General features: G+C 55.8%; 1 protein-coding gene across 1 annotated transcript in view; it reads left to right on the forward strand.

The window, feature by feature from the left end:
- The first annotated feature begins 1,669 nt into the window (after window positions 1–1,669).
- NIBAN2 (niban apoptosis regulator 2) overlaps window positions 1,670–25,061 on the forward strand; it is a 53,737-nt gene continuing 30,345 nt past the window's right edge. Inside the window, exon 1 of the mRNA XM_058694050.1 lies at window positions 1,670–1,914. Coding sequence (XP_058550033.1) covers window positions 1,860–1,914 — 55 coding nt within the window. The 5' untranslated portion in view covers window positions 1,670–1,859. The remainder of the gene's footprint in view (window positions 1,915–25,061) is intronic.

Genomic DNA, 25,061 nt, shown 5'->3' on the forward strand with positions numbered 1-25,061 from the left:
TCCTCAAGTTTCAATAGGCTCTTGAGGGCAGGGACTGTGATCAACAACAACAGAATGGTATGTTCTATTTACTGACATGACCAGTCTGGTGCCAGGCACTGTGCTGGTCACTTTGTTACATGCTTTAATCCTCACAACAAAGCGTCATTATTCTCATTCGACAGATGAGGAAACCGAGGTTCAGAGTAATGCCACTTGTCTCGGGTCACAGCGTGGGTAGGTAGGACAGCTTGGGCAACTCGTTCCCCCCTTTCCCCTGCCCCCAGCATCTTGCAGAGGGCCTAGCAAGCAATTTATCACCTGTATGCTGAGTGACCGGTCAGCCCCTGTCCGCATGGATGAGTTGCCGGATTGCCAGTATCACATTGATCGACTTCGAACCTCCCTTGGGTGGTGCCGACAGGACTGAAGGACCAGTGCTCAGTAATGTTAACTTCTTTTTTTTTTTTTAATTTTTTTTTTCAACGTTTTTAATTTATTTTTGGGACAGAGAGAGACATAGCATGAACGGGGGAGGGGCAGAGAGAGAGGGAGACACAGAATCGGAAACAGGCTCCAGGCTCCGAGCCATCAGCCCAGAGCCTGACGCGGGGCTCGAACTCAAGGACCGCGAGATCGTGACCTGGCTGAAGTCGGACGCTTAACCGACTGCGCCACCCAGGCGCCCCAGTAATGTTAACTTCTTTATCAGCATTCTTTGCCTGTGTCACAGCTACTGTAAGAACTACCCAGTTACAGGGAAAGCACCGGTGGTGAGTACTCAGTCACCAGGGTAAGCAGGCAGAAACTGGATGACCTTTGGGGTGCAGTACTGGAAGTCTGAGCATCAGCAGACAAAGAAGGCCTCTGCCACCCCCAATCCATGATTTTGGGGATCCCAGTTGTTAACCCGGTTCCCTCACTGGCTTGGGAGGTGGCCGGGGTAGGGTTGAAACCCCGGACCCACCCATGCCCAGCCCCGCAGGCCCGACCCATACCCACAGACCATGCAGGTCTGTGGGGCTGAATCTTTTACAAACTGGAAAGTTCTATTGTTTTTTCCATTCCTGACCTGCCCTGTCCCACAAGCTACCTCCGAGAGTGAAACACCCATATGCTGAGCCTGAGGAATGTCCGCCTGGCACCGGCACCGGAGGTGCCTTTGGGGCTCCAGCCCTCCCTGCCACCTCCCCTTTCCCCGCACTATTGTGCAAGGCAGGCGGGCACACCTTCTGGGGCAGGTCGGATCAAGGCCAGGAACTTCCTGAGAGCGGGAGGTGGCGGGCAGGGCTGGGGGCGGGCCGAGGGGGGGTGCGAACGCCGAGTTCCCGCACTTCGGCTTAGGCGTCCCCTACCAGTTCCCCCACGACCTCCTCGGCGTGATTCTCTTCCCGCGCGGACAGGGGAGGAGGTGACCCCAGGCTGGAGCCCCCCAGGGCACTCCTCGTTCTTTCAGATGCCCCCACCAGCCCCATCTCTTTCTTCGGTTCGGTCTGGGCCCGGTGCGCCCCTCAGAGCGTCTCTCCTCGCTCTCCCTCTCTCCTGCTAGTCTTTGTCCCGGGTCTCTCCCAAGTCCCGGCGTCCCGGGTCCCCCCACCCCCGCCCTCCAGCCGGCGGCCACGGCGGGGGCGGGGCCCGGCTCCGGGGGCGGGGCCGGGCGGGGCGGGGCGCGGCGGGGCTGCTGCGCCGCGGGCTGGGGCGCGGGGCGGAGGCGGCCGGCGGGACGGACGCGGCCGGGGCTGGAGCGCGGGCAGAGCGGAGGCCGCAGCCAGGGGCGGCGGGAGCGGGACGGGCCGGGCTCCATGGCGCCAGCGGCGTCCGCCTGAGCAGCGCGAGCAGCGACGGGTGGCGGGCGGATCGGGCCGCGGCTCTTCCTCGCCATGGGGGACGTGCTGTCCACGCACCTGGACGACGCCCGGCGCCAGCACATCACAGGTGAGTCCCGCGCGGCGCAGCGCACTGGGGGTCCGGAGGGGAGCTCCAGCTCTGACCCCAGTCGGCCGGCCGCGCCGGGGCTGGGGTCTCCTGAGAGTCAGGCCCCAGACATGGCGGGAGTGGCTGGGGACCAAGTCCTGCGCCTGAGCTTGTTCCCTCCACATTCGGGCGCCTCTTCCTGCCCCCTTATGAGCTCGCCCTTCCCCCTCCCGAGGGAAGGCGCCCCCCACCCTCTGCTGGAACCCCCTGCGAGCCGGTCGCTTCAAATCCCCCAACATACTACCCTGATGGAGCTGTGGCCCACTCGGCCAGCGTGTCCCGAATCTTCCTCACTGTCCCGGTTCCCCGCTGGTCCTGGCCCCAGCCCTAGTACACGTGGCTGAGGCTTCTAGGGACAGGCCCATCAATGCCTGGACTGCGCCTGGGGAGTAGGGCTAGGGAAAGATTGGGTGCCCAGAAGGGCTAGGTCAGACCCTTGCCCTTTGACTCAGGCTCAATCAAGCAGGGTGCTCTTGCTGGCAGGCGTGTCCGGTGGGGGGGAGGGGGAGGCTGGTCAAGGCCGCAGCCCAGCCTCCTCAGCCCCCTTCTGCAGTCAGCCCTGCTCCCAGCCTGTCACTGCACCGTGGCCACTTCTTAGAAGGGCAGCTGACCCCAGGCTTCCTGGGGGAAGCCCCAGGACTGCAGCAGGGTCCTGGGTTCCTCCTCCTCCATCCCCGGGAGAATGGAGAGAGAGAGTGAGAATCTCAGAGTGCCTGGGAAACTCAGTTTTGTGGCTCACCTCTCCCGCCCTGGGTGAGGCTGCCTGGGTGGAATCCCAGCATCTGTTTCCCAGCCGTTAGTTCTTAGGGAAGTCTCCTAATGGACTGGCACCTCAGTTTTCTCCTCTCTGAAACGGGGTGAATAATTTCTTATTAGTGAGTTGTTGAGAGACTCAAGTGGCCTAATTTATGTAGCTTGCTTAGCACAGGGCCTGGCACAGAGGAAGCACCAGTGCATGGGGTGCTGGACCATATGGGGTGCGGGCATGGGTGCAGCCTATGGAAGGAGGAGTCTGCTCCTCTTGTTGGCTTTGCCATTCCCTGTCCAGTGAGCCCAGAACACTGTGTCCACCTCCATTTATCTTGATGTGTCCCACAGTCCTGTAGAGTTTCAGCAGCTGTCGGCCTGCTTGTACCCCTTGAGTAGAGGGACCAGGTGTCCCTTAACTCTGTGTCTCCAGAGCCCCACAGTTGAGAGCAAAGAAGGTGCTGGGGAAGGGTTGTCCAGTGACTGTGGTGCTGGGCCTGCTGCCTGAGTTCCCCCTTTGTGCCAGGCCTGGGCCCGGATGCAGGGGTGAGGGTGAGGTAGAAATGAGTCAGACCCTCTCCAGCCTCAGACCAGCAGGGGGTTAAGTCCTGGAAAAGCCTCCTTATAGGACAGGCCTGGACTCTGGGAGGAGGAAAGCCTGGGGCGGAGTCTTCCTGTCCCCTCCCTGTCGGTGGCTGCCTCTTGGGGCTCTGTAACAGTCCATCCATTCACGACCTCCCGTTGGGGCCCCTCACCGGCCTGGGTGGGGTGTGCATGCCCCTTCTTCGGTGGGGTTTTTCCTTCCCCCACACCCAGCTCTTGCTCTCCCCCACCTTCCTACCTCCTGGGCTGAAAACTGCCAGCGCCCCCCACCCCTCCATTTTACACGGGTGGAGACCGCAACCACAAAAGGTGAAGTGTCCTCTCCTGGACAGGGTTGGGTTTGTTATGTGGATACTAGGCTGACTGGAAGAGGGTTGTGCCCACTCAGCCTGCTGGCCCCTGTCTTCTCAACACTTCAGTGCTATTAATAACCCTCTTCAAATGCCTCAAATTCCTGGTCCAGGCTCACCTGAGGGTGCACCTAAAGTGGGGGGTTGGGAGGTTGGAAGCAGGCAAAAGCCTCTAGCCCCCTCCCAAGGAAGCAGGCCACCCTAGAAATTCCTTTTGGAGAGGATGAAGGCTGGCCTTTGCCACCTCCAGGGATCCATGCACCCTCCTCACCACACCCAAGGAGCAGTGAGCACGTTCATGCCTGACAATTAAAATTCCAGAGCCCTCCCTACCTGGGGCCACCCCTTTGCATTTGCATTTGGAACATCCCTTCCCACCGGCCTTTGAACTCCGAGGCCTGTTAGGGTCCTGTGGCTTGGCCAGTGGCTCCTGCAGTTTTGTGCCCACCCTGAGCAGGTGAGCAGGTGAATGCCAGCCTGCAGGTCCTGGCAGAGGTCAGGCACCCTCCTGTCCATGGTGCCATTTTGCTGCTGCGGCACCTTTCATCCTGGGATTTCAAAGCCGCTGGCAAGCAGGGGCTTGTTCTCAACTAGCAACTCTGTGGGCTTGGTGGCAGGATGATTCCCTCCTACTTTCATGAGGGAGCTTGTGTACAGGAAAGAGCCCTGGCCTGGGAGCCAGACAGTCACTCACTTCCTCTGGGTCTCAGTTTCCCTGGCTGTGAACTGATGGCTGTGGGCTACCCGATGGCTGAAGTCCCTTCTGGCTCTGAGAGCCTAACGGTCCCAAATTTTCTCCATAAATCTCCTCCAGATCTGGGCCAGCTCAGGGTCCCAACACTGACTGCACATTATATTAGCTGATGTGAACTTGGGCCAGCATGTTAATCTCAATTTTTTAATCTGTAGACTGGGATATTATAATAGTAGTTTCCTGCTGGGCACTGTTGCAAGGATTTAATGAGATAATGCTGGTAAGAAACTCAGCCCAGGGGCGCCTGGGTGGCTCAGTCGGTTAAGCATTTGACTCTTGATTTCGGCTCGGATCATGATCTCACGGTTTGTGAGATCGAGCCCTGTGTCAGGCTCTGAGATGACAGTTAGGAGCCTGCTTGGGATTCTCTCTCCTCTCTCTGCTCCTCCCTGCTTGCTGGAGCCCACTCTCTCTCTCAAAAGTAAGTAAACATAAAAAAAAAAAAAAAAAAAAGAACGCAGCCCAGTGCTTTGGGAGATAGCAAGTGCTCAGCGAACAATTACTATTATTATTGAGAATTGTCACTTACTCTCTGTTGTAGATTCTTTCTTTCCAGTGGGTGAGGAGAGTGGCCAGGTGTTTGGAGTTTGAAGGGGGCAATTGTAGCTGTGGTTTAGATCCTGTTTCTCTGAGATTTGTTCAGTCCCGGGCATCAGGGTGGATACTGTTCTTTGGATGCAAGAATCCACCAGGTTTTTAGAAACCTTGAATTCCGTGTTCCTTGTGCATTGGCAAATGTGTGAGATGGATGTAGGCTATCTGGAGTGAGCCCTGAGGGCAGTGATGAGGCCCCCTTACGACTGGGAAGGAGCTAGGACATGGAGAGGTGAGGGATTAGGCCAACCCACACCTTCTATCTGGCCCAGAGGACCCGACTGGGATGAGAGCATGGAAGTGTCTCGGTGGTCCGTGTAGGTGGTCCTTTGCCACGCAAACTTAGATCAAATAAGTGTGGGAGGGAGCTTACTGTTACTCAGGATGTACAAGGAGGGGCGGGTGCTGTGCCCTTGGCAGAAATCCTGCCAGTGCCTAGGGGGTCGTTCTGCTTCTAGAACAGCCTTGAAGGACTCAGCCCCTCGGGAAATTCTTTTGGCCGGGATGAAATTGTGGGAGCCAAGGGAACCTCCCTCCCGCCCAAAACCGCCTCCCGACACACACATAAACTGCCCTAAGATTTATTACCCGAAAGGGCTGCTGAGGGAGTTTGCCAGTCCCTGTGCATCTCCCTTCTGCCAAGCTCACCTTTCCCTTTGCTAAATCTTTTTTAAATAGCCGCTTTATTGAAACATAATTCACCTGCCAGACAATTCCCCCCCTTAAGTGTATAGTTCAGTGGTGTAGTGTGTGTGTGTGTATATTCACAGAATTGTGCAACCATTGCCACAGTCAAGTTGAGAATCAACCCGGAGAGAAACTCCATACCCCTTAATGGGAGGGACCGCACCGCAGGCAACCACTGCCCGTGCTGTCTGGTTGCACAAGTAATGCACGCACAACGATTTAGGGGTGTAAAGTGAGAAAATGGGCACTCCCTCCCTCTGCCCTCCCTTCACTCTCCCTCCTCGGGAGAAACCGCTGGAGTTTGGGGTGTTCCTGTGTCTAAACATACATCTGTGTGTACACATGCATTTAGCTCTGTTTATAAGAAGAGGTCCAATTGGGGCGTCTGGATGGCTCAGTCTGTTAAGCGTCTGACTCTTGATTTTGGCTCAGGTCGTGATCTCAGGGTTCGTGAGATCGAGTCCTCCGTGGGGCTCTGTGCCGAGAACACGGAGCCTGCTTGGGATCCTCTCCCTCTCCCTCTGTCTCTCTGCCCCCCCCCCCCCTCTTAAAAAAAAAAAAAAAAAAAAAGAAGAGGTCCAAGTATCTCTCTCTATGGTTTGACTTTTTTCACTCACTGTATCGTGAACATCTTTCCACATCAGAACACGAGTCGGCCTCGTTCTTCCATGCGTGGATTTCCTTCTGTGCGGGGTGTCATTTTTTTACCCATCCCCTCATCAGTGGACATTTGGGTTGTTTCCAGTGTTTTGTGAGAATTCATGGTGCTGCCCAAACCTTGCACACGTGCTGAGCCAGGTTCCCGTGTCAGAGAGGGAACTCCGGGGTCACATTTTCATGTATGAACATGTAACCTCTGAAAAGGCTGTACACACTCGGAATTCCTCCCATCAGTACCAAGTACCTCTGTTTGGAGTGTTATTACCCTTTTTGACAGTCAGATATGAGAAAAACGGTATCTCGTGTATTTATTGAGCCAAAACAGATAATGCCTTTTTCCACATTGATTTTACAAACCTACCTCTTCACATTTGGGAAATGGCGGTAGGTCCCCGGAGCGAAGGGAGGAAGGTGTCCCCTTTCGGCCATCCCCTCACCCAGGCGCGTGGCTTCCTGGTTGCTGCCCTGGGCTTTGCAGAGAGACCGGGCCGGCCGGAAGCAGTGCCCAGCCCCGCCTGGGCCACTGCCCGGAGCCAAGGTCTTCACCCCCAGCCCCTGGGGGTGAAGCGTCTGGGGATTCTGCTCTGCTCTCGTAGCAGTCTTACATAACGAGCCTTTTGTTGGCCTTGACCCTGCCCTGCCCCTCCATCCAGCTTCGACTCTGTTCCTTTCCCATTGTCCAGGCCTGAGCTCTGGCCTCACCCCTCCATCCTTCCCATACACATGGCCAAAGAGACCTTTCTAAACCCAAACTGGGCCGTGGCCTTCCCTCCCCACCGCCTGAGGAATGAAGTTTAGAGACGAGGCTGGGAATCACTGGCTGCCATCCTGCCATCAGCACTTCCACTCGTTAGCAGTATTTCTCTTCTGTGTTTATTGTTCTACCTTGCTGAGACCGTGACTCAATTTGTATCTTGCTCCTTTCACTAAAGGGTTTATAATAACCATCGCTCCCTGGTCTTTAGAACCTCCCTGGAAGCATTCCCAAAGGCTGTAGTGGTCCTCCCGAGGCCATCCAAACAGATGTTTTCTTAGCCTTACCCCTAATGCCGGATATTGCCATGCTCCACTGGGACTAGACGTTGGTTTTCGGGGGCAAACTGAGTCACTGTGTTTGTTTCCTTTCCTGCTCTGGTCAGCTTCCCTGCTGAAGGCAGATTCACCTCTTGACCTACTCTCCCCCAGCCTGCTTCCACCCATCTGGGCATTTTGAGGGAGGCTCCTTTCTCGGAGCCCCCAGTACCTCTGAGCATCTTTCCAGGGGGAGTAGGCTCCGAGGGGAGCTGTGAGCTGGGGACGTGGACTAAAGACATTGGCTTTTCAGTGCTTCGCCAGCCAGCCTGTGGCCCATGCAGACTCCACTGATATGTCTTCTGCCTGAAAATGGTGGCTGATAGAGCAGGGAGCGGCCATATCAGGCTTTGAATGATACCTGGGTACCTGTAAGATTAGACATCATTTAAGTGAGCATTTGCTACGTGCCAGGCCTTCCTTTACCTGTATTATTTCAATTGAATCCTTACCCTCTGTGCTTTATCCCAACATTTTACAGGTGGGGCAGAGCAAGGCAGCGGCAAGGTCCCGACTCGGGAGTCTAAGGCCTTAGCTGTTAAAACCGTGTTGCACAGTGACTAGACAGTTCCTGGTGCCCAGACTGGGCCGGAAGGCAACGTGGAAAAGGCCACAAAGAGAGGCAGGCGGTGGGGGTAGGGGGCCTGGGAGAGGAACAGAGTAGCATGTGTCAGAGGCTCCCGTGGGTTGCACAAATAGATCCCTCCCGACATTACTCAGTCTGGGACTCAAGTCACTCTCTGACCAGTCCTGTTCTCCTCCGCGTGGCCTCCTCCTCCTCTGCAGGCATAGCTCATGACTCACTCACCCTGGGTCTCCTTGCAAGGCAGGCATCAGGCATCACCCTGCGGTTGCAGAAATTCCTGAGCCAATTTTTCCTTACCCTCTGCCCGCCCCCGTTCACTTCCCGGCCTGAGGAAGAAGGGTTTTCTCTATACAGCGCTGGGCAGAGTTTGAAGGAAAGGGGAAGGCAGATACCTAACTTTAAAACCCTCGAGGGTGGAATGGAGCCACGCCCCTCTCCTGGTAGAATTTTAGGGCCTGAGTCACAGAAAGGCTCATGCATGCAATCTTCTGATCTCACAGATTTAAAACTGGAAGAACAGGCGGTGCCCACCTCTGCTGGGCACCTGGTTCCACCCCCTGGGAACTGTCCATTAGAGGTGCATTACCTGTGGGCTACGGAAGTGAAGGGACCTGCCCAGCGGCAGAGTGGATGGTAAGTTGCAGGAAGCAGGGAGTTGAGAGGTTCCAGGCAAGGCTTTGCGGTCAGACTGCTCGGGTTTGAGGCCCAGCTTTGCCACTGGAGGGACTGGTGTTTTCGGGGCAAGTCAGTCACCCTCTCTGAGCCTCAGTGTCCTGTGTGAAAGAGGATGAGAGTGCTGTCTTCTTAGGGTGTGAGGTCAAGAGTGATGGCCCTGGATGGGGCAGCACAGGGCCAGTGGGGGGGGGGGGTGAGGACATAATGAATGGTAACTGTGATAAGGGGCACTTCGTGGAGGGAGATGTGCCAGGTTGGTCCTGTGGCCCTAGGCACCCTTACCCTCTGTGTGTGTCCCCAGGAAGTTGGCATGAGGAGCACCATCCTGTGACCCTGGGCACCTTGGAGGATGGTGAGGCAGAGGCTGTGGCAACATAGCAGAATCATTCAACATCATTCAACAGCACTGTCCTCGCTGCCTGACGTTGGGCCGGGCATGGAGGGTAAACAGACAGAAAGATGGGAACACGCCCCCTTGCCCGGGCACATGTGTCCAGGACTAGCCTTGCGGCTCTCAAGCCTGGTCCTGCTAACCTGTGTGCCTATGAGACCCCACAGAGGTGTGGTAAGCTCTGGCCCCAGATGCACTTGGTTGTACTTTTCTTTAAAAAAAATTTTTTTTTAAATGTTGTTTTATTTTTGAGAGACAGAAAGAGAGAGAATGCGAGCAGGGGAGGGGCAGAGAGAGAGGGAGACACAGAATCCAAAGCAGGCTCCAGGCTCTGAGCTGTCAGCACAGAGTCTGACGTGGGGCTCGAACCCATGAACCATGAGATTATGACCTGAGCTGAAGTTGGACGCTTAACTGATTGAGCCACCCAGGTGCCCTTGGTCATTCTTTCTTTTATTCTTTCAGTCGGCAGTTACTGAGCACCTACTGTGTGCCAGGCACTGTACCAGGCACAAGGACACGGTGACGCATGCTTTTCCCTGGCTCTGGCCCACATGCGTTTCCCGGCTGGCCGCCCCTCTGCAGGGTGAGCGAGGCGTGTTCTTAGAGGGGCAGGTCCTCTGTGGGAAGGTGTGAGAGGGGCTGGCCTAGTGGGTGGGGGGGGGGGGTTGAGGTGAAGTTGGGGGAACCAAGGGGCCGGCCTTGGAGGGGAGGGGACTTTGTCCCGAAAGTCCTGGGGAGGGTTAGGAAGGTTGGTGAGAGGAGGAGAGCCCAGGGTGAGGGATGGTCTGGACCAGTGAGATGGGAGTGGGGCACATCAGGGGACAGTGCGTCTGGTGGAGTTGGAGTAACCAGTCCTCTGCGATGGCGATGTGCAAGGCTGGGGACAGCTGGCCTCTCTTCTCGTCAGCCCTGTGGGGTTGATGGATCCTGTGGGTTGTTTCCTCAAGGCCTACAGTCTCTGTTCCTGTTCTTCCAATGACGTGAAACTCACGCCCTTCCTAGGCAGCTCTGAGTAGGAGAACCTTCTTGCCTTCCAAGGGCAGTGGGGAAAGGGCTGGGCCTGGATTCTAAGGGGCCTGGTTTTGAGATCCTGTCTCAACTACCCTGTTATTTGTCAGGTGTCTTCCCTTCGCTGGGCTGCAGGTTCCTTATCTGTGAAGTGGGTGCAACCAGAGCCCAGACCTGCGAGGTTGTGAGGGATCGATGGGGTAACGTGGGTAGAAGTCTTTGTGTTTAAGAAAGCATTGGCTCCTGTTGGCATTAGTCATTACTGTGTGTATGGTCCACGGTAGGACATTGGCCAGGACTGTCCCTCCTCGCGGTGTGATCCAAAGTGCAGGGTGTGGGCTCCAGTGGGTAACTGGGCTCCCAGAAGGAGCAGAGGAAGAATCCATTGTGGTTTGCAAAGTGTGAAGCCCGCTTTCCCACCCACTGATCTGTGGCCAAGCCAACTGTAACAGCTGTCCAGCCGCCTCATGCTGAACAGAGCTGTTTGTGTCCAGCCAAGTTTGTTAAGCCAGAATCTTCTAGAAGAGTCCCTTGGGCAGAAAACTTCTCACGCTGTTGTGCTCCACCTGCCTTTCATCCCCCTACCTGCTAGCAGCCATTTACGGGTGCAGACTGGGAGGTGAGGGCCTCAGTGCTGGACCTCTGGCAGGTCCTTCTTCCCCTCTGGCCTCGCTTTGCCTATCTGTGTAATGGGTCACTAGGACAATAGTGCCCTTCTAGCTCTGGCCTCTTGGAGCCTGTAGGCCATGGCTGCATTGAAGGGGAAGGTGTGATATTTATTGCCTGATGCCTTCTTGCTCTGGACGGAAGAGCCCTCTCTGGAAGCTGTCTTATGCGGGACCCGAGCCCGGTGGTGGGGACGAAGCAGTGACATGAGCCCCGATCTCATGGGACTTGTGCCAGCCCCGAAGTTTCCATCAAGCTGGATGTGATGTGGTTTCCGTTACAAAGATAGAGGATCTTTATGTTTTCCAAAGTGCATGTTGGTTTAAACCACTTGGTCAGCCCAGCTCAAGAGGCAGCATGTCTGGTCTTGACTGGGAGGCAGCTGGCTTCTGCCACCATGAGCCCTGTGGCCTTGGGCAAGTTGCTCTCTCCCTTGGTGCCTCAGCTGTCTATAAAACGGGAAGGTGAGCCCTGCTTCTGGGATGTGAAGATTCTGGGAAGCTGTTGTTCTGGCACATGGAAGGTGCTAGGTAAAATGGCAGCTCCATTTTAGCGGAGTCGGGGGTGCGTTGGGGCGAGCTGTCATCTGCCCTGGCCTGCCAGGGATTTCGGGGGTGATTCCGACATCCAGAGGGGGAGTGAGCTGACAATTGTACTTCTGTTTCACTTTTTGTTTTTGTGTTTTTGTTTATTTTTTTGGAAATGTTCCCTGGTGTGTGTGGGGGGTGGGGGGCAGGGAGAAAAGACAACAAGATTTTGGGAGTGGGGGGGGGGCCCCGCTGGGCTAGAAGGGAAGGTTTACCTCAGCTTTACTCCTGGCTACTTGGGCCACAGCCTCACCTCGGCCTGGATTTCAAGCTTGCTGATGGGCAGTGTCTAGTGTTCTTTTTCTGGCCTAGACCCTTCTTCCTCCTAGCCAGGAAGGACCCTTTGCAGTCATCTTAACCAACCCCCTGCCATTTCGTTGTGGAGTAAATTGCAGCCCAGAAAGAGCAGAGGACATACCTAGGGTGTCAGAGGCCGCAGAACTGGGACGGGAATGTAGGGCCCTGACCCTTGCGCAAGGCCCCCTCCATCCCTGTCCCCATGGCCAGCCCCAGGCGGCACCGACTGGACAGGGAGGGCGTGGCTGGCCCGGGTGGGGCTGGAAAGGTTATAATTTTGAAAACCCGAGTAAACAAACAAAGCCGTCCGTGGGAGAGAAGCAGCCCTGTGCCGGCCTTACAGATAGGCCTGTGTCTGAGGAGACAGCCCCGGCCTGTCCACACGCAGACAGCGAGGTGTTGTGGTGGATTAAAAAAGGCAGCAGTACACTCCCCTCACGCCCCCTCTCCCCTATTTAAGGCTGCTGGGAATCGGGGAGGGGGGTCACTGCCCAGCCTGGCCGCAGGACGGCCCTCCTGGCTCAGCTCAGCGTAGCCCTGGCCCCTGTGGGACTTTGGGCAAGGGGCTTCTCTCTGGGCCTCGGTCCCCGCCCCTTTCTCTAAAACATGGTGATCCCATCTCTCCAGGAGGGTGACGAGGGTGGGAGATGCCTTGAGCTGGGTGGTTGAACACAGGGAGCTGGACAGAAACTTCATTTCTTTGTGGCTGGAGGCGGGGCCCCCTCTCTTAAGCAGAAGGGTTACTTTCTCAGTGACCCGAGAGTCCGCCTGCTCCTGGGAGACAAGCCTCCAACCCACGTCAGGCTGGAGCGGGGGCCTCGAGGCTCAGCTTTCCTGTTTTCCTGTTGAGCCGGGGGCAGAAGCCGGGAGACAGAATGCCGCTTCTGGGGCTTGCCCTGCAGTGTGGGGGCTGGGCTGCCTGTCTGGCCTGGAGCCCCCCAGGGTGGGGCCCAGCAGACTTCCTGTGAGATTAGGGGCAGAGCCTCTTTGCTCTCCTTCCCTTTTCCTGAGCCCCCTGTGTGGTCTCTGAGACTCCAGCCCCGTGGATGGGAGCTCCGGCTAGCTGCCACTCTGAGCCTCAGTTTCCCCCATGGTGCAAGGAAGGGGTTGGATGAGACACTCTCTAGGTCGGCTTCCAGGACTCTGAAAGGCCTTGCAGGACCCCCACAGACTAACCCCCTGAAGCTGGGAACACCCTTCCCTGGGTCCCGCCCATGGCAGGGCTGGGTGGGGGTGGGGGGGGTCCCTCCTCCAGGCTCCGCCTCCATTGGTTGTGGTTGACTCTCATCTATGGTATGAGTTCCACGAGGGCTCCCCTTACGTCAACAGTATGGCCGGGCAGGTCAGAGCTTGCTCTAGTAGCTACTAGCCAAATGCCCTTAGGATGGTTACTTTGGTTCTTTATGCCTCAGAATCATTAGTTGTAAATTGGGGAGTGATAATAATACTTCCCCAGCTAAATTACATTATGTGTATTTATGAATGACATTTATGCATTCTTTAACACAGCGCTGGGCGCAGCAAAGGCTCCGTAATCAATAGGTATAATTAACGTTTATTAATTTAAATTGCTTTAATTTCTTAACCGTGACTGAATCATAAATGTCATCACAAGGTTTACGGTCTTGCAGCGTAGGGACCCCGAAGCTGTTTGGATGAAGGGCCTGGTAGGTGGAGAGGGTGCCTTGGGGGGTATAGAGGGGAGGCAGATGCAGGCGGGTTCAGAGCCCTGGCTGGTTGTGACTTCCCCTCTGCGCATCTGGAAGGAGTGGTTTGGGTCCCACCGTCTGAGGTCTGAGACCGCAGGCGTGGAGAGACCTCAGGCGTGGGGTGCGTGCAGCCACACACAGCTTCCTTCCTCCAGGCGTGTATTCCTCTCTGTCTGACTCACGGCTTTGTGTCTTTTGTTCTTGTCCTTGAGCCTCGGGGGTGAGGCCAGGAGAAGCAGGGGCCCAGGGATTCGCTCTTGGGCAGGCGGCCCCTCCCCCTGGTGCAGGACCCCCCCCCCCCCCCCCCCAACTCCGTCCCGGCGCCCTTGGTGACTCACTGCGCGTCAGGCACAGAAGCACATGCGTTGACTGTGGGCTCACTGTGTGCTTGGCACCCAAACCAAGTTTATCCAGGCCCTGCCCGTATAGAGCTCAAGGCTAGGCAGGAGAGACGTATGCAACAAGCGGTTACCAGTCACTCATTAATTAAATAATTATCAGAGGGTGAATCATGACCAGATGCCCATCCTCCTCGTGAGCTTGCACGTGCTGGTCCTGTGAGGAGTGCCGTCCTGGGATTGGCTCTGCCAGGCCTCCTATTTGCCCTCTGGTCACAGATGAGGAAGCAGGCTCCTAGTGGCCATGGGACACGCCCAGGTCCCTTCTCCTCCTGGCGCCTCAGTTCCTTGTCAGGAAAATGGGCCCATTTGGGAAGGGTGCTGCTGCTGGCCGCACACGGGGCCTGAGGGTCTGCGTCACTGCAGTGCTGACCTGGCTTTGTAGCCCCTGAAATCCTTTCTCTGTGCGTCCCTAGGTGGACATATGGGATACGGAGGTTGCTGTGATTAGAGCATTGGGCCCTCTAAAGGCTATATGGGAAATGGCTGCCCGAGGAACATGGTCCTTAGTCCCACCACCAGCAGGAGCAGCCCTAGAAAGGTGGCCCAGAGCCCCTGGTGAAGCCCGCCCAGCCCTTCCACACCAGGAATTTACTGAATGCAGCCAAATAGTTATATTATTTTAAAAACAAAAAAATTTTAAGCTTATGTATTTATTTTGAGTGGGAGAGTGAGCAGGGGAGGGGCACAGAGAGAGGGAGAGAGAGAGAGAGAGAGAGAGAGAGAGAGAGAGAGAGAATGAATCCCAAGCAGGCTCTGCACCATCAGAGCAGAGCCCGTCGCAGGGCTCGAACTTACGTACTGCAAGACCGTGACCTGAGCCGAAACCAAGAGTCGGATACTTAATTGGCTGAGCCCCCCAGGCGCCCCTAAAACAATTTTTAAAACAATGCTTATTTATTTTTGAGAGGGTGGGGAGGGGCAGAGAGAGAGAGGGAGACACAGAATCCGAAGCAGGCTCTGCTGACAGCTCAGAGCCTGACTTGGGGCTCGAACTCATGAACCACGATATCATGACCTGAGCCGAAGTCGGACACTTAGCTGACTGAGCTACCCAGACACTCCCAAATGGTTATATTACTTTAAAACATTGGTTACAATAGGGAAAAAAAAAAAAAAAAAGGAGTTAGGGAAACAATGTCTATGGGTAGGTGATATCCAATGGCACAACAAGAAGCCTATAATTGGACTTCAGAAAGAGGATTTTACCTCTACTACTAGGGGCAGTAGCAACAGACATCTACTGGGCACTGCTCTGTGCCCAGCCTGGGAGGCACCTGTGGCCGTGGATGGAGGAGCATGTGGTGGTTCAAGCCAGAGACTTGGTTGAGATTGATTCCATGAATGGAGTCTCTCTGCGTGCCAGGCAATGAAGGTGGGTGTGGATGGGGCCAGTGAGGTGGTGCGGGGTCAGTGGGTTCTTGTCCAACTGGGAGAGTCTGCCAGTCACCAGTCTTCCAGCTTTTAGGTGCCTTCTACTCACTGTTCCTGCCGGAATGCCACCGCAGACCCCCTGGGCGATGTGCGTGACTGCTGGCGGCTTAGCACTGGACTTGGGCTGCTGGAGGTGTGTGAGGCACAGCACGCTTGAGGACTCCTTTCTGCAGTGCTCAGGGCTTCCCTCTGGAGGTCTTTCTTGTGACCTCAGCATTCTGTGCCTCAGTTTCCCAACTGTATGGCCGTGCTTACCGTACGGTGAGCTTTATGAGACCATGCCTGGTGCCTGGCACAGAGTAAACCCTCAGGAGAGGTTTCTGCCCTGAGGGTCCGGTGCCCCACCAAGGGGGGCTTGGCCTTTCAACTTGGAGCTTTCTCAGAGCTCCCCCTTTTATTGTTGGTGTGATATAAGCAATATTTGATGATCAGAGAAAAATTAGAAAATAGAGTAATGAAGAAAATGAGGGGCACCTGGGTGGCTCAGTCGGTTAAGCGTCCAACTTCGGCTCAGGTCATGATCTCACAGGTCGTGGGTTCGAGCCCCGTGTCGGGCTCTGTGCTGACAGCTCAGAACCTGGAGCCTGTTTCAGATTCTGTGTGTGTCTCTCTCTCTGCCCCTCCCCTGTTCACGCTCTGTCTCTGCCTCAAGAGTAAATAAACATTAAAAAAAAAAAATTAAAAAAAAAAAAGAAAATGAAAATCACCAGTGTTTCTACCATCCAGAAATAATGACTTTCAGGCATTTCCCTGATGCATAACCAACAGTGGGTTGTGGGCATCTGCATACGGGATTCATCTACCGACCCCACCATTGTTTGAGAGCCTGCTCGGGCTTGGTCATGTGTGGGGCTGCGGGTGTGGGATGGGGAGGCAGCCTACCGCCCCGCCCCCCCGCCAGAGATCCCTTTTTGGGAGGACACACCCAACATGGAACCCTAGCCAGGGCTAGGGTTGTCTAGCTAGGGTCAGGGTGTCTTTGGGAGCCAGAGAAGCAGCAGTAGCCCAGACTTGGAGAGTCAGGGAAGGCTTGTTGGAGAAGGGAATGTCTAGGTGAGGCCGAAAGGGTGCAGAAGGAGGAGAGGGTCATAGGCAAGGGGGCAGGTCTGCAAAGGCCCAAAGCAGAGAGAGCACAGGTATTTGGGGGAAGCAGAGTTTCCCAGAAATTGGTGGTTTTCTGTGGTTCTTGCTGCCCTTAGGAGCGGCCCCCTTCATGCACCACACTTCAGTTGTTATTCAGAGTCCCTCTGTGGAGGGTGCTTGGGTGGCTTAATCAGTTGGTTAAGCATCTGACTTCGGCTCAGGTCATGATTTCACAGTTTGTGACTTCAAGCCCCATGTAGGGCTCTGCGCTGATGGTGCAGAGCCTGTTTGGGAGTCTCTCTCTCTGCCCCCCTCCCCCACTTGTGCTCACTCTGTCTCTCGCTCTCTCTCGAAACTAAAAAAAAAAAAAAAAGATAAAAACTTTAAAGTCCTGTGGGGCTGGGATCTTCTTATAACGGGGGACATGGAAACAGGGTGATGTGTCCGCCCCAAGTCGGAGTCAGCAGACCCAAGCCTCCTGCCTCTCTGCGTGGTGTTCTGCCAGCCCGGAGCGGGCAGAGGAGGTTCAAGTTTCCCAGACCCATTTCAGGGGCTGTATCATTTAACAGAATCTGCTGGAAGAGAAAACTGAGGATCTGAGCTTAGGTGACCAGGCTCGGTTTGTGTAATGGGGGTGGTGACCTTTTCTGCTGCTGATGTGTGTGTGACCTTCGGCTGGCCTGGCCTGCTCCTGACCCAGCCCCACCTGTACTTAAAGCGCCTTACTGGGATTGGAGGGCCCCTGGCTAACACTGCCCCCCGGGCTGGGAAGGACCTGTTCTCAGGCCTGAGCTGGCCTTTCTGGCCCTGTCTTCCTCCTGTGTCTTAAGATGCCTGGGAGACCCAAGTCGAGGTGCTCTGGTGTAATCTTGCAGGGACAAATATTTGTCCCTGGTGCTGTGTTTGGTGCCGGGGATATGTCATGAATGAGACAGACAGGGTCCCTGTCCTCATGGGGGAAAATGGGACACTAAACAGTTAATTATTAAATGAAAGGTGTGCTGATGATTAACGGGGGGCTCTGACCCAAATGGGGCAGTGACTGTCAGTGTACCTGGCGGGTGGAACTGGGACCAGTTTGATCAAGCCTGAACAGCCCGTTCCCCTGGGCCTGCCAGTGTGGTCCTGGGTTGGGAGGGAACACTTTCTGGAGTCACAGTTGGAGGGTGCTAAGGGTCTTGAGGGTCCAGTGCAAAGGAGTCCAGCCTCTTCACTGGACAGTCAAGATGGAGAGCTGGGAGGGGTGAGGGACTTGCCCGAGGTCAGGTGGAAGTCAGGTGCCTGACCTCCAGGCCCACCACTCTTAACCCTGAATTACTGCCTGGAGCCTGTGCCTGGAGCCTGTTCATCACCTCCAGGGAAGGCAGTGAGCCTGTCCCCACTATCCCTTAAAGGACCCCCAGGGAAAGCAGGCATAGAACTTAGCTCTGTAGAGCGGAGTTTCCCATGAAGCACAGATGTGTTGGGCGGGGGCGGAGGGGGGGACACAGGCACCTGGAACGAGGAATGTGAGGCTGGCAGGGCCTCCGAGGGGATTTGTCCTCATACCTCCCCCTCTGGCCCCCTTTGGAGCCCGAGGAGACTTGCAGCTGGTGACCCAAGGGTGGGGCAGGTGCTTCGTCCTCTGCTGGCTCAGGGACAGGCCACAGGAGTCTTGTTATTTGAATAAGCTTTCCATCTTCTCTCTGCATAAAGCCTCTTCATGCTGAGGGTCCCCGGCGTTCCAGCCAAGGATTGGGTTTCCTTCTAGCCCAGCAGCAAGCACACGAGTAAATTTTCATATTGGCTCATCTTCCTCCTCCCCACCACCCCGCAGCCAGCCCCGCCCCCACCCTTGTCTCCTTTTGTCTCTCCCTCCCTGGCAGGAGCCCTCCCCCTGCCCCCACCTCACTTGCGGTCAGGACCCCGGGAGGCAGCCCACGGTGTTTGTGCGTGTATACATGTGTGTGAGAGAGATGGGCGGGCAGGGGGCCTTCTGGGGCCTGAGGCAGCCTGATTTGGGCTTGGTGAAAAGGAGGTTGGCATCGGAGGGTGCCGGGCTAATGAAGTGGGTGGGATTTGTATCTCTGAGTTTATTTAGCCCTTTTCCGGTAAGGTTGGGCCACAGTAACTGGTACTTATTAGTGATTAGTTCTTATTGGAACAGCAGCTGGCACTTATCAGGCTCTTACCAACAGTCAGGCAGAGTGCCAGGCACGTCTCATGCAGTGTCTGCTTTTGTTCCCACAACTACTCATCGAGGTGTGTATTATTTTTCTCCCTGTTTTGTTTTCTTCTTTTTCTTTTTTTTTTAAAGTTTATTTATTTATTTTGAGAGAGAGAGAGAAAAAATGCACATGTGTGCGTGCAAGGGAGGGGCAGAGAGAGAGGGAGAAAGAATTCCAAGCAGGCTCTACACCGTCCGCCCAGAGCCCAACAGGGGACTCAGAGTCATGAACTGTGAGATCGTGACCTGAACCGAAACCGAGAGTCAGATGCTTAACTGACTGAGCCACCCAGGTGCCCCTCTCCCTGTTTTGTTGATAAAGAAACTGAGGCTTGAGAAGTCACAGTCAGTAGCAGAGCCTGTCTGGTCCCAAAGTTTGTGTTTTTACTCCTCTTCTTCCTCCTGGGACAGAATCTTCTCTCCAGCCTCCTTGTGGCCATCCGGCCTCTCCTTGCACACCTCCAGTGACAGGGAGCTGTTTACCTCTTAGGGTCACCTGTCCCACACTGGGCATCTGAGATAGTCTTCCCTGGAGTTCTGTCTTTGGTGGGTCACTTGAGAACAGGTTCCAGTTGGGCTGGGGTGTGTCTGTGGCTGGGTTTCCCCAGCAGTTGTTTTCCCAGGGAATTATCCAGCTCTTTCGTTGGGGGAGAACTAAGTCTGCCCTCCTTTCCCTTAGCAGCCCCTACCTGGCCCTTCATATGCCATTCGTCACATACTGAGCAAGCCTGAGCAAACTTGATGTTGAAACCCTAGAGGTGATTTTCATTATCATTGATCTGGATGTCTTAGTCAATGCAGTAAGATAGGAAAAAAGAGAGAGAGAGACAGAGAGAGAGAGAGAGAGAGAGAGAGGTATAGATACAAGATACCAGGAGAGAGATACATGGTCTTGCCTTGTGGACTTCAAAGCACTTTTTCATCTAGCTTTTCCTTTAGCTTTGAACAAAAATTTTTTCTAACTTTCCTTTTATTTATTTTGCGCGCGCGCGCAAGAGAGAGCACGTGCATTGGGGGTCGGGGGGGAGGGGGTTGGAGGGGCAGAGGGAGAGAGAATCTCAAGCAGGTTCCACGCCCAACGTGGAACCTGACACGGGCCCAATCCCAGGACCCTGGGATCATGATCTGAGCCAAAATCAAGAGTCGGGCACACAACAGACTGAGCCATACAGGTGCCCCCCCGACTCCATTTTTTTTTCTTTAATTTTAAGTATCATACACCCAACGTGGGGTGCAAACTCATGACCCCGAGATCAAGAGTCGCACGCTCTTCTGACCGAGCCAGCCAGGCACCAGCTTCTCCCCCAGCTTTGTCCATCCTGTGGGGCTCCCTGTGGGAACTGGAGGCTCAGACAAGGAGTTTGCCCACCTGCAGTGCCACGGAGCGGAGGAGCTGTGGTTGGCTGAGGTTTGGCGGTGTGCGGTCTGTTGCGTAGTTGCTTTCAGAATCTGTTGCTGTTTCTGTCTCCGCTTCCCCTTTCTGATTAGTTAACTCCTGAGGGATGAGGGCCCAGAAAGATGGGACCCCAAGCATGTCACCTTCCCGTCCCTCCGAGTGGCCCCCTGAGAGACTGAGTGGCCGTTGTTCTGTTTCCCCGTTCCTGCCCCCCACTTCATGGCATGAAACTCATTGCAGAGCACTGCTGTTTGCACAGATGGGCGCACCACGGGACTCCTGAGCTTGTGAAAGACCCCAGTGCCCACCTGAACACTCATTTCCTGGCTATCAACGCTCGGGCAGATGGAACTTCTTTCCATCAGTAGGCCTCATTATTGATAACACAGGACCCCGTCTGGTCAGGCTCTGTAGATCTCCTCATTTCATCAAATCCGTATGACAACCTCGCCAGATGGGTACTGCTGGTCCTCCCATTTTACAGCTGAGGAAACTGAGGTTCTGAGAGTATCAGTCCCATGCCCACGGTCCTACAGCCCAGGAGCGGTGGAGTTAGTACTTGAAATGAGATCTGATTCCAGAACCTTGATACCGTTCTTGACATAGAAGGTATTCCTACATTTATTTGTGGAATGGATTCATGCTTTCTCAAATGTCTGAATTTGTGCATTTCCTGTGTCTTCTGCTTGGCACCCTCTCCCTGCCCAGTCCTCCTCCTCCTTTACCTACTTAGCACCTCTTCGTGTCTCAGGTGCCATTTTCTTCCGGAAGTCTTCCCTGACTCCACCGGATAGGTTAGCGGCCTCTCATCTGGGCTCCTGTAACTTCCCGTGCTGCTCCCAACTGGGGGCTTACCATGCTCATTGTAGGTTTTGTTGATAGTCTTTCTCCCTCATTAGACAGAAGGGCTGGTCTAGTTCCTTCCTGAATGCCCACTGCCGCATGGTTGGTGAACGAGGGCAACATGAAACCTTTCTGGGCTAGCACAATGGAGCCCCCAAGACCCTCGCTGGACTCTGGCTCTGCCCCCAGTGGCCATTTTGGTTGGCTCCGAGGGCCTGAATTTCACGCCGGCTCCTGTCCTCAGCTCCTGCGTCTTGTGGCCGATGGGGAGGGGCTGGGCAGTGATGCTGCCTGCCAGGTGGTCAGAGAGGAAGGGCTCAGTCAGGAAGGTCTGCCTGGGCATCTCAAGGGCTGGGCACCGAGGGGAAAGTCGGTGGTGGGTTCTCAAATGGGCGGGGTCCAGGCCAGTGTGAGGGTGCTGTGGCAGAGCGCCCCGTGTCTCCAGTCCAGACTTGGACATGTGTCGAGGAAATCAGGGCTGCTGCCCTTTGGCCTGGGGCAGTTGTGACAGGTGTCCAGGCCCCAGGTTAGAGGGCTCCAGTGGGTGTGGCGAGGATGAAAAGAAGGGAATGGAGAAGGGTGTTGCCCAGAAGTCAGCAGGGATGGGTGGGCGGGGGGGGGGGGGGGGGGGGGTGAGGAGGATGGAGGTTAGTGTTTACAAAATCACCGTCACCGATCAGCTGCCTCTTTGCCCGTCCTGTTGACAACAGCCGCCTGAGAGAGAAGCCAGTTATCCCCAGTGCACAGAGGAGAATACCCGGGCTCAGAGGCGAGGCCACAGGACCACGGAGCTGGGCTTTGTTGGCACCTGTCTGGTTCCCAAACCAGGGCTCTCTCTGAGAGGGACAGGGAAGTTAAGCAGGGGTGTGCACAGTGTGAGGCCGCTGGTCCTGCTGGAGCATCTTGGAGCTCTGGGGGTCCTCCAGGCTGCCTTCGACTCCCCCTTTGATCCTTTTGTCATGGCTTCCTCGGCCTGGGGTGTGGCCTTGGCCACGGCAGGGCTTGGTGCAGAACACCAGCCCCCGGAGGAACCCCAGGAGTGGGAGCGGTGCCCCCCACGGTAGGCGCAGTGCCGGGGACCCTGCGGTGGGCCCGGGGTAGGTGTGGGTAGAGGCCAGTCCTGCCCTGGCTGGGGCCGGGGGTGGGGCCTTGGCACCCTTTCTCCACCCTCCGCAGCTTGGCTCTGTGTTCTTGGGTTCTGGGCTCCCGGAACAAGCCGCCAACTGTGAGCTGTGGGTACGGTGCTGCCAGGCAGGGAGGGAGGGCCCCGGAGGAGATGAGAGGGCTTTTGTTTCCCTGTTTGTGTCAAGATGGGAATCGACTTCCTCCCACCAGGCTGCCCGGGGTATAAAGGAAAGGGCAGTCCCCGGTGGGCGGGTCTTCAGTCTGCCTTTTTTTCTTTCTGGCATTTCTCTGGGCCCCACTTCAGCCACCTGCCTCCCTCCTCAGGCCCTCCCGTACACTCTTCCCCAGCAGACCTGGGTCTCTGAGCCGTGGTTAAATATTTGCCAACTGAGAAGAGCTTTAAAGGCAGCTTTGTGAGAAATCCCACTGCCCTGTCCCAAAGCTGCCTTTGCGACGGGGAGCCCCAGGCAGCCTCTGCCCTCCTCAGCCTCCTTTTGGGGCCCGTGGCGGCCATTTGGGCACCTGAAACTGGATGGCCTTCCCTCCGGGGGTGGCCTTCCCCACTCAGCACTTGCTTATCGGGCACGCACCTGGGCCAGGCACGAGCTGGGTTCTGGGGAGACGGCGGGAACAAGGTCTCTGTCTGGGGAGTGGGGTCGAAGGAGCCTTTTGTGGGGATACAGCAGCTGTAGGTGAGAAGAGGGCCAAGGAGAAGTGGGGGCTGCGGGCAGTGGACCTGTCTCGGGTTCCGAGGAGGTGATGTTCGAGCCTGAGGGGGAGGAAGAGGAGATGGCCAGGCTGAGGGGGGCTTTGAGAGAATGTTCCAGGCCGGAGACCCTCAGACCAGAGCCAGTTCCCTCTCCTGGGTGCTGAATTCTGACCGCACACCCCCCCCCCCCCCTTCTTTCTCTTCACCCTGTTCTCACAAGGTTGCTTCTTTCCTATTCCCCAGCCTCGGTTTCCCCATCTGTCCAATCCAGAGCTCAAACTTCATCTTAGAGGGCCCTTCCCAGGTCCAGTGGCCTGTTATAAGCATATGTCACTGGTCCATTAATAAGGTGACACTCCAGGGCAGGGATTCCACTGGTGCCAAAGGTCAAGATGGCAGCCATGTATCTTTATATTGTTCACCCAGTGCTTTGTTGACAACAAAAGTCAGCATCTCCTGAGGACCCCTCATCACCGAGTGAGATTGTGTGTGGGAAACTATCACGTTATGCCCATTTTACAGACAAGGAAACTGAAGCCCAGAGAGGCCGTCCTGAGCTCAGGGTTTGCTTCTTGCTTCAAGCTTGGCCCCCCTAACACCCCTGCCTCTATGAGACACCCACTTTTCTGTCCCCAAACCCGTGCCACACTGGGCGCTTGGGATACAGAAGGTAACAACGTGCCCCTTTTGACCCAGGCAGCTGCCAGGCGAGTGGGGAATGTCCTGGCAGAGAGACCACAAATGTTTTCGAGCTCTTTCTCTGTTTCAGCACCATTCTAGGTGTTGGGATAGAGCAGTGGACAGTGGATGGCTTGGCTTCAGGTCACAATTTCCCTCTTACCTGTGTGACGTTGGACAAGTCGCTTCACCTCTCTGAGCCTCATCTACAAAATGGGTTCAAGAGTAAATCTGGGTGAGGGTTAAATAACGTTGAGGATACTTGTTAGCATATATGGGAGCTGCCTCCGTGCCTGGCAGTGGGTGAGTGCTACAGGCCTTCGCTCAGGCCCCAATTATTATTATAATTATGCACAAATGGGCAATCCCAGGAGATATTTGAGTGGGACCTTGAAGTCTGGCTAAGACTTTGTGTTTTTCTTTTTTTGGCTAAGACCTTGAACTGTGGAAACAAGGGGGGAAGGGGCTTCTGCAAGGGGGCACAGCACAGGTGAAAGCATGGAGATGGGGGCCTGGGGTGGATAGGAAATTACCAGGGTGGGGCCTCGGGGAGGGAAATGGGGCTCAGAACCTGGCGGGTCCTGGATCTGATTCAGTGTTCTGTCTGCGGGCCACGGTGCGCCAGGCCCCGTGGCGGGTGTCAAGAATGCAGTGACGGGCGAACCTCCCGTCTCCTGGGGTGTCAGAGCCCTGGAAGAGCCTCTCTGAAGCACTTTGCATGACTGTCCTTTGTGTCTCCACGTCCCTGGGAGCCTGGGTTCAAGCCCCCAGCGTGGATTCAGGCTTCTCTACCTGACAGCTGGCTGACTTTGCACAAGTCACTGGGCCTCACAGCCTCCTGTTTCCTCAGTGGGGGTGGTACCTGTACCCACCTCCTGGGGTTGCTGCCAGGGCCCGGTGGCAAATGCAGTAAAGGCCCTGCAGAGTAAGCCTGGGGATCAGCCGCCAGCGTTGTGCCTTACCAGCTGTGTGACGCTGAGTAGGCTCCTTAACTGCCTGACACTTTCTTCCCTCCTCTGTCCACTGGGGTAATGACAGACCCTCCCTCCCTGGGCCATTTTGATCTCCTCCATAAAGCCCCTTGCACAGAGCTGGCATGCCATCAGGTAGTTGCTACGATCGGGCCTTGGCATGCTGTGGGCTGCTGTATTTATGGGGAGAGAATTTTCCCTTGTTCCCGGCTCCAGGGAAGGGGTGACCAGCAGAGGGTCCCTTCAGGGCAGCTGAGGCCGGCAGGGAGGGAACCTCGTGGGTGGCAGTCACCTTCCCGAGTAAGAAGGAAGGTGTTGTGCGCATCCTCTCATTTCTGGGGCCTGGCCACAGCCCTTGGGTTGGGCATAAGCCTCCCGTTCTGTGGTGAGGAATCTCTGGGGTGTGTGTGGGGAGCTTTATTGCTCAGCGAGGGTGGCTCTGTGCCCCAGGGCGGCCCTGGCTCTAGATCGCGCCTCTGGCTTCTTGCTCTGAGCTTCCTACTATGCGCCAGGCCCTGTCCCAGATGTGGTGGGTACTGCCTGGGGGAGTCCGACAGGAAACAGGCCTTCACCCACTGCAAGATCAATGGGGGGCTATGGAAATAAGTGGGGGATACCCACTGGCCTGGGGGCATCCTGGGGGAGGGAGTGGTGCAGTGGGGGGCTGAGAAATGGGCACCCCCCCAGCGGAGGGGGGAGGAGTGTTCCTGACCTGGAGACCCCATGGCAAGGAAGAGAAGGCAGGAGCCTGGGGGCCTTCTAAAGAGTTTAGTCTTTGTCCCAAAGGCAGTGGGAGCCATGGAAGGTTGTTGAGCAGAGAAGGTTCAGGGTGAGAGCTGTAACACAAAGATCCCTGCGGCTGTTGTAAGCAAAGGAT

This window comes from Neofelis nebulosa, chromosome 12 (genome assembly GCF_028018385.1).
Source record: "Neofelis nebulosa isolate mNeoNeb1 chromosome 12, mNeoNeb1.pri, whole genome shotgun sequence".
NCBI lineage: Eukaryota > Metazoa > Chordata > Mammalia > Carnivora > Felidae > Neofelis > Neofelis nebulosa.